Raw genomic sequence first — 14,933 nt, 5'->3', positions numbered from 1 at the left:
CAAACTTTTTATAAAAACCGCCCACTTTTGCAGTGCTGGTAGACCTGGTTCCTACCGCCCACTAGTAGGCGTTCCAGCTTTCATGATGGGCCAATCGCGGCGCTGTTTGGTTGCACGGTAGGGACCAGGTTGACCAGCACTGCAAAAGTGAGCGGTTTTTATAAAAAGTTGTCGACCCCTGAAGGGGTTCAGGAGCCAAGGAATGTGTGTGACCTTTAGAAACTTGAAAAGCAAGGAACCATTCTTCCTCAGAGCTTTCAGAGGGAACTCAGCCCTGCTGACACCTTCATTTTAGCCTCATGAGGCCCATTTTGAACTTCTGACTTCTAGAACTGTAGGAAAATAAATTTGTATTGTTTTAAGCCACTCAAACAAAACAATCCCAAAAAACAATACTTGTAGGGGAAGTTGTAGAATTGTTATGAATGAAGCCAGTTTTTTTCCTTTCCTCTTCATTATGTATTTATTTAATAATTTTCTTTTTTGTAAGTAGAAAGTGTTTACAAACTACAGAATTAAAAGGTGTTTCACTCTGCATCCTTTTTGCCTGGCTAGGTGTTTATCTTTGCAACTTTGGTCTAGCACATTGGTGGTCTCAATAACACCAGTTATCTTGAGGGGGAGGTAGCAGTAGATAGACTAATTAGAGGACTCTGGAGAAAAAGACTTCACCATTGCTTTAAAAAAAAAACTACTTTGTAGGGGTGGGAGCAGGGATGAAGATATGCAGGTTCAGAGGACATGCAGAAATAGAGATGAGGCAGGCGTGAGTGTGAAGGGAGAACTGGGTCTGAGCCTCAGCTTTGTTGTTAATTCTTGAGTACTCTTATTCTAGTCCTTCCCCCATGCATGATGTTTCCCATCTATAAAGTGAGGGCATGAGATACAGTGACTTCTGTCTGGAGAAGACACTTATTCAGCCAGCTTCTGATTTGTTTTCTCTCCACCTACTAGAGATTCTCCAATGTCCACAGTGACATCCTGCCTTCAGGATCAGTTTTCTTATCTGTAAAACAAGAATCAAAATAGTACCCATATTATTGGGTGTTTATGACTTAGACTGTGCCTTCAAATCCTGGCAGGGAATGGTTATCACCACCTTGATGAGGATGGTCAGAACAGGCCTCACTGAAAGTGTTGTTTGGCCAGATCTTGAAGGGAGATTGGGAAGTCAGGCCTACCTCCTCTGCCCACCTCTCTATGTCCTCACTGGTGTATGTGCCCTTTGACGGGCCTGCTGTGTTCATCTTTGTGTGCAGGGTGGGAAGGGCCAGCATATGCAAAGGCTCCACTGGGAAACACTGTGTGGGACCTTCAGGGAACTGCACTGTTTGGTATCAGTGAAGTATGCTCTTTTCCTTTTTTCCTCCTCACTTTTAGTTGTGGTTTGGTCAGGGGTAACCTTGGGGGAATACAAAACAGAAAACGTTGAGAAGAGAAAGTTTGGATCAAAATGTGGCTTCTACTTTATGCTATATATATATCTTCTGAGGCAGTTGATCACACACTGTCTATGAGGTCAATATTTGAAAATTTGGTGCACTGAGAAGGTGAGCGTGGAGGTACTGGGGCTCCTGAAAGCCTTAGAAACAAGGGTCAGAGATTTGGGATTTGGTTAATTGGCTGGGAGAGCTATGCCCTTAATACCAGCCCCACATACTTTGTAAATACTGCCCTACTGTGGTAGAGGTAACAATCATCAAAACTGACACGTTAATACTCACTGTCAGCCAAGCATTGTTGATCCTTTCACATGCATTATTTCATTTAATTCTCATAACTACCAATGGAATGTTTGTCTGTGATCTTTTGACAGTTGAAGAAACTGATGCTCAAAGAGGTTAAATGGGTAGTGCCTATGGACACATGGCTAGTAAGGGATAGAGTTGAGGTTTCAGCCCAGCTCTATCCAATGTTCTGTTGATGTGGTGAACTTGAGTTTCTTGTTAAATGAATCATCAGAACCTTGACTTCAGCTCATAATAATAAAAACTAATTTAACTGAGCACTCCCTGTGCACCAAGCACTGTGTTAACTGCTTTCTCTTCTCCTCTTCTCTTCTCTTCTCTTCTCTTCTCTTCTCTTCTCTTCTCTTCTCTTCTCTTCTCTTCCAGTGAGAGAGAGAGAGAAACAGGAAGGGAGAGAGATGAGAAGAATCAACTCATAGTTGCATCATGTTAGTTGTTCATTGATTGCTTCTCATATGTGCCTTGACCAGGGAGCTCCAGCTGAGCCATTGACCCCTTGCTTAAGCCAGTGACCTTGGGCTCAAGTCAGTGACTATGGGATTGTTTCCATGATCCCATGCTCAAGCTGGTGAGCCTGCACTCAAGTTGGTGACCTCAGAGCTTTGAACCAGGGTCCTCTACATCCCAGGTGGATGCTCTATCCACTGTACCACCACCGGTCAGGCTGATCCTCATAGCAAGTCTTTAAAGCAGCACCCTTATTATCTTCATTTTACTGTTGAGACAGAGACAGAGAGGTTAAGTAATTTGCCTTTAGTCACATAGCTGGTAAGTGGAGAAGTCAAAATCTAAGCGAGACTTTTAATCACAGTGCTGTTCTGCCAGCTCTCCTGTTCACCCATACATATCTCCCCCTCCCTTCCCTATTTCCCTTGCCCTCTTACCATCCCCCTCCTCTTTTTTTCTTCTTCTCAACAGATTTTTAATTTAACACTGTTTCTCTGCTAGGTCTCATGCCTGGTGCTGGCAGAGACAGAACCTCTGGCTGGAGCAGAGGCCGTCGGCAGCCCTGTCACCTGGCCTCTGGCTGCGCCCTCCCTTTGTGCCTGGCTCCGCCTCCCTGAGATTCCAGGAGTAGGTGCTTTCTGAGGCAGGACATTTCCTTTTGTTTTTGTTAAAGGAAATAAACTCTGTAAAGGGATATCCTCTGCTGTGTTTTCATGTTAACCAAGGGAGAGAAAAAACAAAACAGGACCTGCATGAGAAAGATGGAGGGGAGGCCATTTGCAAGCTGGAGGGGAACTTGTGACTCTGCTGAGGGTCATTCCAGGGACTGTTTGTCCAGAACCACAATACTCAGGTGGAGAGAGTGGTTCCGGCCATCTGCTGCTTCTCTGGTCCCAACCTCCTCCATCCAGGGGCCACCACTACTGCCCTAGTGAGTCCATCAGGACAGTCTGGAAGCCAAGCACCCAGGCTTGGCCTTTTGTTCACAATCTTGTTACTGCTGACACTTGAAGGAGTTGAGTTGCAGGCAAGATAAGAGAAGAGGAAATCCTCTGAAAGCTCTTGTTGATGTGGGAGAGGGAGGTGCAGACAGCCCCTCACGGATGTATGCTCTCTTTTCTTTCACAACCTCTGGGGATTTTGTTTTTCTCCTGTGTTGCTCCCAGAACTCCACTGGACCAGGCCCCGTTTCTCCTTGAGAATCAACAGTTTAAGTAGCGATATTATCTCCCAGCCTCCAAAGCTTCTCCCTCAGCATTCTGACTTCCTTTACGCCTTCTTGTACTAAGCAAATAGTGGGAAGAAAAGGGCCTTTGACTCATAGCTAATCACAGTAAGATCAAAGAGAGGGAAGGAGCGATTAGAGAAACCACTAACCCCATTTATTTTAGGAAGCCAGTTTGGGAATGCTTTTGGGCAGAAGAGGACCCAAACAGGATGAAGTGTGTGTGTGAAAGGGGGCGGCATGGAGAAGTAAAAAAGCCTTACAATTTTTGCTTACTAAGTGGGTTTTGTGAACAGTAAGGAAGTTGAAAGCTATGTGGGTAGCTCTAGCCAGGGAGGTTTTAAAAACTGAAAGTTATAACCTAGGGAGAGTGTTCAAGAAAAATTTATTATTTTATTTTTTTTGGCTGGTTGTCATGAACTTGAGAGTTTATACACCAAATCGTGCACTGTCCTCGTGTGAAGAAGAGGAGAAGGGGATGTATGTCCTTGGCATGGTCTCATCTTGGTTTGGTTGGGAATGCTTTCTGGGGGCAGATTGGCCTCTCAGAAGTTCTTGTCTGTGGCACGGAAGGGCTGCTGTCCCTTTCCTGCCTCTTATCACCCCTAACCTTTTTGGGACTTGCCACACCACTGGGTAGGGTGTGTGCTGGATGTTTGATTACTCCTTCCCACCAGGGCTGCTTAGGGTTTCTGGTTAGAAGTTCCTCTTCTGGGGTGAACACCTCACCCTTCGACATAAGACATTCAGGGCTAAAACTGGCAGTCTTAGTAAACCAGGAGGGTTGGTCAGCCCATGGCCCTAACTGTAGGGTTTGTAGCTGTTGCTGGTAGAGTGGCACCGTGGAGGTCATTTGGGAGTTTGGAGCAGAGCTTCCCATTCCTAGTATGTATTCAGCAAGAACTGTTAATGGTTCTCCCCTTAACTAGCAGGCAGAGACTAATCTTGTCCTGGAATCTGTTTGGCTAGGCCCAGCAAGCTCACAGCTAATTGAGTTTCTCAGTTTATGGCTGCTTAGTGGGGACAGTGGCTGCCTGGTGAGAATGGAGCTTAAGTGGTCAGATTCTGAGCCTGGTTATGTTCACTTATGATCTAAAACTCAAGAGTGGGAGATTTTATCTTTTTCCTTTTCTGGAACGAATCAGGATTTGGAAAATACTAAGGACACAATGCCAATTTACTGCTATCTTGCTGGGGACATAGGAGAGTGCAAGAGAGAGTGGGGGAAGGGAAGAGGGGCGTGTTTTGTAGAACTCAGCCATCATGAAAGAGACTAGCAAGCTTGTAATTGGAAGAGCTTTCTTCATCAAGAGCAAGCGTTTAGCTTTGGAGCAGGACTGCTGAGTGGAGGCTGTTGGTGGTTTCTACACGTGGGCAGGGATGAGACCCACTGTCTCAGGGTTAGCATTGAAAATCTTGTGGCCTGGGAAAGCTCTCAGTCCTCAGCAAACTTGGACAACTGGTTAGTTACCCCACTGGAGGGACTAGGCCCAAGAAGGGGCAGTGGGCAGTTTCTGGCCTGAGCACATGCTGGTGAGGAGACCCAGAGCTGAGGCTCAAAACTGTTTTGGGAGATGGTCGGGGTCCAGAATTTAAATCACTTAAAAAAAACCCAACTTTTGTAGTGTCTTGAGTCAAGAAAACAAAAGCACCTGCAGCCCATGTGTTCCTGGGCACGCCCTGGTGGATAGGAACGGCTGGAATCTGGCCGGCCCGGACACAGAGGGGAGCAGCTGAGAGCCAGGCCTGGGACATGGCAGTAGTCTAGGGGTGAAAAGGAAGCTGTGGACTCTGAGCTAAGCAGATTCAAACCAAATTGTTCTGTTTTGTCATTTAATTTTTTCCTCCTGAACTTCTTTTCTGAAGGTCACACTCACACTGTTTACCTCCTCCACAGGGTGGGGGTGAGGAGAAGTAGAGGGCGGGTCAAGTAGGACTCTGGCTGTTTCTCCTAGAGTTTTGCTCCAGAGGGCAGGCCTCAGCAGTGGGAGAAAGGCCGAGGGAACTTGGCAGGTGGGCAGTCTGAGTACCCATCTGGCCTGCTCAAGCCAGTCTTCCCTGGCTTTTAGGAAAAACACATGCAAACACATCTGAGAAGGAAATTGTCCCATCTTCCAGGAAACAGTATGAATACTCATCTGTCTTGTGAATTTTAAAAGGAAACTCAGCTTTCCTTTTCTGAGAATGTAGCTGAAGGTGTTCTCTATCTGTTGGATGGGAGAATAAAGTGTGTTTTCTGAGTGCTAAGGGATTCGGGATGGACTCTCTTGTTCCTGCAGATTATGAGCTCCATTAGAGCAAGGCTCTGGCTTTATGCTGCGTACATAACACTGAATCCTAGCGCCTAGACCAGTCAGTGCCTGATGACATGGACATTCAGTAATTACCGTATTTTTCGCTCCATAAGACGCACCCGATCATAAGACGCACCTAGGCTAGGGTTTTAAGGAGGAAAATAAGAAAAAAAAAAATGAACCCAATGGGGTGTTAAAATATTTAATAAAATATACCACAATAATATTTCAACAATGTAAACTCAACAGCAGTATTAACAACCATAGCACTGTTATTAACAAATGAGAAGAGACTTTAATGTTCAAATACTCTTCTAGTTGTCCAGGAACCTGCAGCAGCTAAAAAAATGAACATTCGCTCCATAAGATGTGTGGGCATTTTCTCCTCCACTTTTGGGGGAGAAAAAGTACATTTTATGGAGCAAAAAATATGGTAAGTGGTGAGCCAGCTAGTGAGCAAGTCAGTTAAGTACCTTTTTTGTGTGAAGACAGCGTGCTAAAGGCCGTAGGGCAGTGCTTCTCACAATTGGCTGCACATCAGAAAGTACCTGGGCGCTTTAGAAGCATTGCACTGTCCAGGCCACACCCTATTTCTCTATTTAAAAAAACATTTATTTATTGATTTCAGAGAGAGAGAGAAACATGGATTTGTTGTTCTGCATTTATTAGTTGATTCTTGTATGTGCCCTGACTGGGCATTGAATCTACAACCTTGGTATATGGGGACGACGCTTTAACCAACTGAGCTACCTGGCCAGGGCCCCCATTTCTCTTAAGTTAGAATCTCTGGGAGTGACCCAGGCATCAGTATTTAAAAATTTCTCTTTAATGTTTAGCCAAGTTGAAGAATCAATTTATCTTAGTCTGCTTGAGATGCCGTGGCAAAATACCACAGATTGGGTGTCTTAAACAACAGAAATTTGTTGTGTCACAGTTTTGGAAGTTAGGAGTCCAAGATTAAGGTTCCATCTGATTCAGTTTCTGGTGAGACCCTCTTCCTGACTTGCAGAAGGTCTTCTTTTCCCTGTGTCCTCACATTGTAGAGAGAGAGAGAGACAGAGAGAACCCTGATATCTCTTTCTCTTCTTGTAAGGGCACCTTAAGGCCTTAATTTTATTACCTCAATTAACCATTGTTACTTCTTTGCAGACCCTGTCTACAAATAGTCACACTGGGGGTTGGGACTTCCATATAGAAATTGTGGGGGCAGGGCACAAACATTCAGTTCATAAGGGTCTTAATACTCAAAGTGCAGTATATGAACCAGCAGCTGCAATTTCATCGGGGTGCTGGTTAGAAATGCAGGCACGCAGGTCCCACCCTAGACCTATTGAATCAGAATCTGCATTTTAATAAGATCCCAGGAAATTCATATATACAGTAACTAGTGGGAAGCACTACTATGGGCTATAGGGATACAGAGAATAGGCTGGTGCTTTGAGTCCATGAGGTAGAGTAGTGGGAAATAAGGCTTGGGCTGCCCAGTGAGCCACAACAGGAGGATTGCATAGACTTGGGCGGGCAGTGCAGAGCCATGCAAATACTTCAAGCATGGGACTATATGACTAGAACAGTGCTTTAGGGAGATGAAGTCCTGATAGAGGAATCAGAATGTCTCAGAATGTCACCTTCTCCTCCAGGTGCTGCTCCCAGCAGCTAGCTTGCTGCAGCTCATGGACGTTCGGCAGAACTGCTGTGACTTCCTTCAGTCTCAGTTGCATCCCACCAATTGCCTGGGTATCCGTGAATTTGCAGATGTGCACACCTGCACCGACCTTCTGCAGCAGGCCAATGCTTATGCAGGTAATGGGAAGCTGGGCTGCCACACCTCCACCACACTTGCGGATTTAATAATCTGGCCTGCCATGGACTCCTCAGAGATTGTGAGACGTGCACTCTGCTCTAAAGACACGGAGGAGACAACACAGGTGGAAAGATCGTTAGCAATAGAAGAGTTCAACTCATTACCAAGTATGATATGATTAATTGCCAGGTGGAAGGTACAGAGAATAATTTTCACAAGAGAAGAGGAAGGAGCCTGACCAGGTGGTGGCGCAGTGGATAGGGTGTTGGACTGGGATACAGAGGGCCCAGGTTTGAAATTCTGAGATTGCTGGCTTGAGCATAGGATCATAGACATGACCCCATGATCACTGTCTTGAAGCCCAAGGTTGCTGGCTTGAGCCTAAGGTCTCTGGCTTGAGCCCAAGGTTGCTGGCTTGAGCCCAAGGTCACTGGCTTGAGCAAGGGGTCACTTGCTCTGCTGTAGCCCCCCAGCAAGGCACATATGAGAAAGCAATCAGTGAACAACTAAGGTGCTGCAACGAAGAATTGATGTTTCTTGGCACTGGCTGGTTGGCTCAAGCAGTAGAGCATCGGCCCAGCATGTGGAAGTCCTGGGTTTGATTCTTGGCCAGGGCACACAGGAGAAGCATCCATCTGCTTCCCCCTTCCCCCTCTCCTTTCTCTCTGTTTCTCTCTTCCCCTCCTGCAGCCAAGGCTCCACTGGAGCAAAATTGGTCCCAAGTGCTGAGGATGGCTCCATGGCCTCCACCTCAGACACTAGAATGGCTCTGAGCAGTGGCCCAGATGGGCAGAGCATGGATCCTGGTGGATATGCCGAAAAGATCCAGGTCAGGCACATGCAGGAGTCTGTCTCTCTGCCTCCCTATTTCTCACTTCAGAAAAAAAAAAAGAAAAACAAGAATTAATGCTTCTCATCTCTCTCTGTCTCTGTCACAAAAAAAAAAAAAATTGAGGAAGGAGATCTGAGAATACTGTGAGAGAAAAGTAGTTTTTTTCTCCTTTTTCCAGGTAAGAGGAGGGGAGACAGAAAGACAGACTCCTGCATGCACCTCAACTGGGATCCACCCAGCACCCCCCATCTGGGGCTGATTCTCTGCCCATCTGGGGCTATGTTTGCAACAGCTATTTTTAGTGCCTGAGGGGGAGGCTCCAGGGTGCCATCCTTAGCACCTGAGGCCAATGCACTCAAACCTATTGAGCCATGGCTGCAGGAAGGGAAGGGAAGAGAGAGAGAGAGAGAGAAGGGGGAAGAGGAGGGGTGGAGAAGCAGATGCTCGCTTCTCCTGTGTGCCCTGACCAGGAATTGAACCCAGGACATCCACATGCCGGGCTAATGCTCTACCACTGAGCCAACCGGCCAGGGCCAGAGAAGAGTAATTTGAGCTAGGTTTGAAATAAATCTTTTTTTTGTTATTATGAAAGAAAATTTCTATTTTGATTAAAATATTCTTTAAGTAGGATTTTAAAAGTCAAATACTACTGCAAGGCTTATAATGATAAGCAAGAGCCCCCTGCTCTGCCTTCCCACCCCAAGTCTTGCTCTCTAGAGCCACTCACTTTGAATTCTGTGCAGGTTCTTATTCAGCTTAAAGCTGATTCATCTACTATTTATATCCATTTATCTAAACAATATGTTTATAATACTATTTTGTTGTATTGGGATGATGCTCTAACCAACTGATCTATCTGGCCAGGGCAGTGTCACCAATTTTTGTAAGATTATAGAATTGTACACTCCTTCTCAGAACATTAGATAATCTGTTGACTTTTTGTTTTTCTTAGAGCTATTCTCCCTGCTAGAGCTTGTCATACTGTTATTTTGGAATCCTGTTATTTTAATAGGTTCTTGGGAAGGAGTAGAGATGAATGTGAATGTTTAGTCCACCATATTTAGCTGGAGAGAAATCTTTGCTTATATTTTCTTCAACTTGAAGACAAAGATCATAAGTGGTCTAGAAATAGGTCTAGTCATTTTAATCAATAGATTCAGGCAGACACCTCTCCTTCTCTTGCAAAAGCATCTCATCTTCTGCCCAAAAAACACCATCTGTATTCTGTCCTTGTCTCCTGTACAGCCCGTGTCTGGAAATTAGCTGAGGTCCTGCTGGCCGCCTGCCGGCCGACTCCCTGTGCTGTGTTAGCCCCTTGGTCCACGGGGCCACAAGTGTTTGCTGTGTTTCTTGGCATCCTTTTATCCTCTGATCAAGCCTCAGACCCTAAGAACCTACACAGACTCTCATTTCTCCCTGAAGTCTCTTTCTGAGACACAAGTGGGACCAGTTGTTAAGATGATCCTGACAATGATGATTTTTTGTGAAGGACATTCCCCAGATGCCTTAATTCTGAACTCTGCTGACTCTTCCTGGCTTCGAACCTTGACTCTCCTGTTTCATCCCTCCTGTGTTCTCTTTTCCCTAAGTATCCCCCAGCCTTTTTCTCTGGGAGCTTTTTCCCTCTCTGGAGAGGGCTTCTCAGCCCAGACTTTGCAGAGGCCACTTTCTTGAGGGATGTGTTCACGCTTTGCTGCAGCAGGAGCCAAGAGCTTTGCCAAGGCCGAGGTCAGCTCAGGAACATCTGCAGGTGCAGTGACAAAGCAGGAGTGCTCAGATGCCTGGAGTTCTCCGACTCCCTTCCTTGTCTTCCTTCCCAGACCTCTCCTTCTACATGAGGCACATTTCCCATCCTGCATAGTTTGCTGACATGTTCTCCTGAGGTTTCACTTCCAGGTTCTTCTGGCCTAGCTTTTCCCCACTTTCCAAATCAGTGTTTTCTCTCTTTGCCCCCAAGATTATCTGATGGTGACACACCTGCAGGAGAGCGGGGAGGATGCATTTGGGAGCACATCGTTGTGGTGGTCCTCCCTGGTCCTGCTGTTGTCACAGTGACTGGGATCTGCCAGCATTGTGTATACAGGTGTGCATGTGTGTATACGGAAATCCTAATGAATTATTTTTAGCTAGTATATATTGAGATTTCACTTTGGATCATACCCTATGCTAAGCATTTTATGTATGTCATCTTATTTAATACATACAACAGCTAAGCAAATTAAGGCACAGAGAGGTGAAGTAATTTGCTGGAGTTATACAGCTGGTAGAGACAGGCAGGATTCAAACCCAGACAGTGATTATAACCACTACATACTGTGGCTTCCAGGCCCTATTTGGACATGTGGCAGCCCTGTGAATTGGTAACTGAGGAGTATTGGTGGCTAGAGTTGGCATTTTCCATTGGAAGTGTGAGCCTGGAAGCCTGTGCCACATGGTCAGATGCCAACCACTAGACAGTGTAGATAGAAAACCAGCTGTCTCTGCTAGACACGGCTATTTAGTCACCTCAGTGTAGGGAGGCGAGATGTGGCTGTCTCCTCTTCCCTGTTGGGAGGCTGCCCCCTCACTGCCTGGGTGAGCCCTCCTATTTTCCCTGGCTCGGTTGGTGCAACTTCACTGACCTCTTCCCTGTTACACAGGCCTTCTGTGCAGCCTGCGACCATCTGTTGGTCACAGCTTTCTTTTCAGGGAAGTCATGGAAATGCAGAGGTTGATAAGACTATGACGAAAAGACATTAGAAGAAGCAGTGTGAAGGTAAATTGTAGTGTTTGGAGAAGGAAGTATAAAATGATTATCTTTGATGATTCATTCGCGCAGTGGATTTACACACCCCACTGGTGTGGCCTGCTTTGTTTCTTTGGTCTTGCACTGTCTGACTGGGGATGAAGCCTGGCGCTCTCTGCCATCGCTGCCTCTGACACAGAGCTGCCGCCTTGGCCCACGGTAAGTGTGGGGGTGCGGGCACCCAGCAGAATCAGATAAAAGGGACAGTGTCAGCCCTTGTGGTCACAGGCTTCTCGGGCCCCATGTCTCACATTGGGGTTGTGGGAGACTGCAAGCTGACAGTCCTTGCAGTTTAGATTTGTGGGACAGAGGTGTGGGGGGCTGGCAGTAAGCTGACAGGGTCCTTGCTGCCCATCCTCCCACCTCACTTGCTTGATTAAGTTGCTAAAGACTAAGCTGTTCTCCACAACCTCTGATTGTTTAAGTTGGTAAAGGCAATTTACATGTCCTTCCCCACAGCCCCATGTTAGCTGTGATGCTGAAGGTTTCTACTCTTCCCATCCCCCTTGTCCCTCCGAAAGACTGAAGGCAGTTTTCTTTTTACCCTTTGTTTTGTGAAGTTAAGATGTTATACATGGTGGGGGGTTTTCTGCACTGGGAGAATTCTTGGTTTGCCTTGGAAATGTGACTTTGTATCAGAGATCTCTTTGATTTGCTAATGGCTTTGCTCTCTGCCCTATAAATAAAGTGTTTTGGGGGTGGAGACTCACTTTTACAAGCCATCAGCTTGGCAGTGGGTCCTCCGATCCCATCCTTTTTCTTTCTGTGTTATTTTCTAATCTTCCACCGTTCCCACCTAAGACCTGCAAAATTACGAGTTGGGCTGGTTCACGACAGGAGGTATTTTAAACAAACCAACTACAAGGAGGTCCTTCAGATCAGAACCCTAGGGGTCAGATCAGCCAATGCTGGAGCTGAGCAACCCTTAGGCTTGCTTTTTCCTCTCTACAATGGAGGCAGTACATTCTGCACTGTTTTCAGGATGGCTTGAGGATCAGGCAGGACAGGGAGGAGAGCTTCTGCAGAAGGGGTCATGCTCTGGAGCTTCACTGCCAGCCTCATCATCTGCAGACCAAGAGCCTCAGAGCTGGCTCCTGGCAGAGAGATGAGAGTCCTTGTGTCACCGCCACTGCTGTTGCTGTGGACAGCATGCACTCCGGGCAAGAGCTTCAGAATTTGGTTTCTCTGTACCCACATGCACAGGCAGGCACACCCTGCTTTCCCAGCGTGCCTAGTCACTGGCTAGCTGGCCTCTGTCTTCACTTGTCTGAGGCCCCAAGGTTTGGCTCTGAATTCTGTTCTTTTTCTTCTCCAAGAGAAACTTTCTTTTGCTGTTATAATTTTTTAATTTAGAAATTAAATTTAATGGAGTGACATTGATCAGTAAGAGTATATAGGTTTCAGGTAAACATTTCTATAACTTTTGCTGTTATAATTATTATTGCTGTTGTTATTGCTATCTTAGTACAAAATCACCATAGATATTACAGAAAGAGCAGATAGGCAGAGAGAGCAGGAAAAGCATCACAGTCCCACCAGGAGAGAACCATGGGCAGCATGGAATATAGCGTTCCCAGTCTTTCTTTGTATATGTATGTTTTACAGCTTAAAAAAAATTTAGCAATATATTCTGAACATCCTTCCATGTAAGCAGAAATATTGCTATGCCATTATTTTAAAACTTTAGAGAATGTATTCAATAAAGTTCAATTTATACCCGTGATACAGAAATTCAGATAGTATACAAGGTATAAAATGCAAAGTCAGTTTTCTCCTAGGGCTTCTCTCTGAAGGGGGCAGGGGGATTATCTTGGGTATCCCTAATATATATAATGCTTTTTAACTTAGACAAATAAGAACATTCTATACTCATTGTACTTTTTCTTGACTTAAAATTTTTGGAGTTCTTTCCAGACCCTGTGTGTATATATATATATTTTTTGTTTTGTTTTGTTTTTATCTTTTGTATCATGTGTATGAACTATAATTTATTTAACCCCAGTCCTTGATTAACGGGCATTCATGTTACCTGGTTTTTCTTTTATATAAAATGTTGAGTGATAATTTTTCTACATAATATTCTGGAGTATACTTGCTAGTATGCAAGTAATAGTAAGATTATACCTGTAGGATATCATCCTAGCATAAAATAGCTCAAAGAGAGTATGTTTAAAAAAAATTTAATAGGTATTGCCAAATTGCTCTCTAAAAAATGTAACCATTTTAAAAGTCAGCTCTTGCCTTCTGATAAGTTGCCAGTCCCTGGTGAAGGCGCGGAGAGGCAGACACATTGAGACTCTGGGCCGGGGCACCGCCTCTCTCCACCTAAGCTGTCTGTTGGGTTTCTCGTCTAGGACGACCCTATCGTTGCCTGCTGTTGCAGTCCCCCCTTCTTCTTTTGGGTCCAGTTTCCCCCTTAAGGTTATGCCTCCAGGTTTTTGCTGTGATCTGTTATTCTGGGGTAGGGGAGGCTGGGGCCCATATTTAGTAGCTGGCTACTTAGATTCTTTCCCCCAGCTGGTGGTGGCACCGTTCTCTTGGGTCGGTAGTCGCTGGGAAAGGGACCCTGGTATTTTGCACAACCTGTTTCATGTACCTCATTATTGTTTCTAGGGACAGCTTAATCTTTAACCTCAGAAGCCAGGGAAGGTTTATGGGGACTTTGTTGTTTGGTAATCAGACAGCCATGCACTGGGCCATCAGCAGAGCTGGTTTGGAGGGATGTTAATGAGACCCCATTAATGAAATGGCAATTAAAATTCTTTGGATATGTTGTTTACATCAGTCTGCCCAAGCTGAGCTGAAACCCTCCAACCATGGGATGGAAAAGCCATCGGATTTAACACGTTTGTGGAAAGAAATGGCCTTTTTTCGATTGAGTCACTTGAGATCATGGAATGAAGTGATTAAGGGCAGCAAAAAACATTGACAAATCATTTAAAAAACACAATCCTCTGACTCAATGAAAGTTGTCCTGGCCCTGGTGGGTTGGCTGAGTGAATAGAGCGTTGGCCTGGCATACAGATATCTCGAGTTCGATCCCTGGTGAGGGCACACATGAAAAGCGACCATCTGCTTTTCTCCCCCTTCCTCTCACCCTTCTCTCTCTCTCTCTCTTTCTCTCTCTCTCTCTCTTTCTATCCCCTCTCACAGCCAGTGGCTCGATTGGTTCAAGCGTTGGCCCAGGGGAGGAGGGGATGGGGGGTGGAGGATGGGGGGGCTGGGGATAGCTAGGTTGATCCAAGCGTCAGCCTCAGGCACTGAGGATAGCTTGATTGATTGGAGCTTCAGCCCCGGGGGGGGGGGGGGCGGGGTTGCCAGGTGGATCCTGTTTGGGGTGCATGCCGGAGTCTGTCTCACTATCTCCCCTCCTCTCACTTAAAAGAAAACAAAAGAAAGTTGTCTTATGAAATTGCTGCCTTCAAATTGGCATCATAAAATAATAATGACGATGATAGTGGTAGGAGTTTCTACCATTTTTGAACACTTGATAGGTTTCCAGGCTTGATGCTGTACACTTCATAGGCACTTCCTTTTGGCTACATAATTTTTAGAGGTAGTTATTATTTTTCTCAATTTATAGATGAAGAAATGGAAACTCCAGAAATGTTTAGTAACTTGCCTAAGATCATATAGGTAGTAAGCGGCAATGCTGAGATCCACGATGAGGCTGTCTGAGTCCAGATCCTGTGCTCTGAGCCCACTACTTCCATGCGCTTCCCCCAGGCCAATACAGCATCTCTCTCCTGGTGGTCTCCTCACTCCGCTCTCCCTGATTTTCTGCTCTGACTTGAAGGT

General features: G+C 45.6%; 1 protein-coding gene across 8 annotated transcripts in view; it reads left to right on the top strand.

The window, feature by feature from the left end:
• KLHL3 (kelch like family member 3) overlaps positions 1 to 14,933 on the top strand; it is a 384,889-nt gene that overhangs the window by 307,560 nt on the left and 62,396 nt on the right. For all 8 annotated transcript variants that reach the window (XM_066272563.1, XM_066272564.1, XM_066272566.1 and 5 more), the window contains one exon: positions 7,355 to 7,517. In XM_066272563.1, the coding sequence (XP_066128660.1) occupies positions 7,355 to 7,517 (163 nt within the window). The remainder of the gene's footprint in view (positions 1 to 7,354; positions 7,518 to 14,933) is intronic.

The sequence above is a fragment of the Saccopteryx bilineata genome, chromosome 4 (assembly GCF_036850765.1).
Source record: "Saccopteryx bilineata isolate mSacBil1 chromosome 4, mSacBil1_pri_phased_curated, whole genome shotgun sequence".
NCBI lineage: Eukaryota > Metazoa > Chordata > Mammalia > Chiroptera > Emballonuridae > Saccopteryx > Saccopteryx bilineata.
The sequence above is the reverse complement of the archived record's forward strand: the minus strand, read 5'-3'. Positions and strand labels throughout refer to the sequence as shown.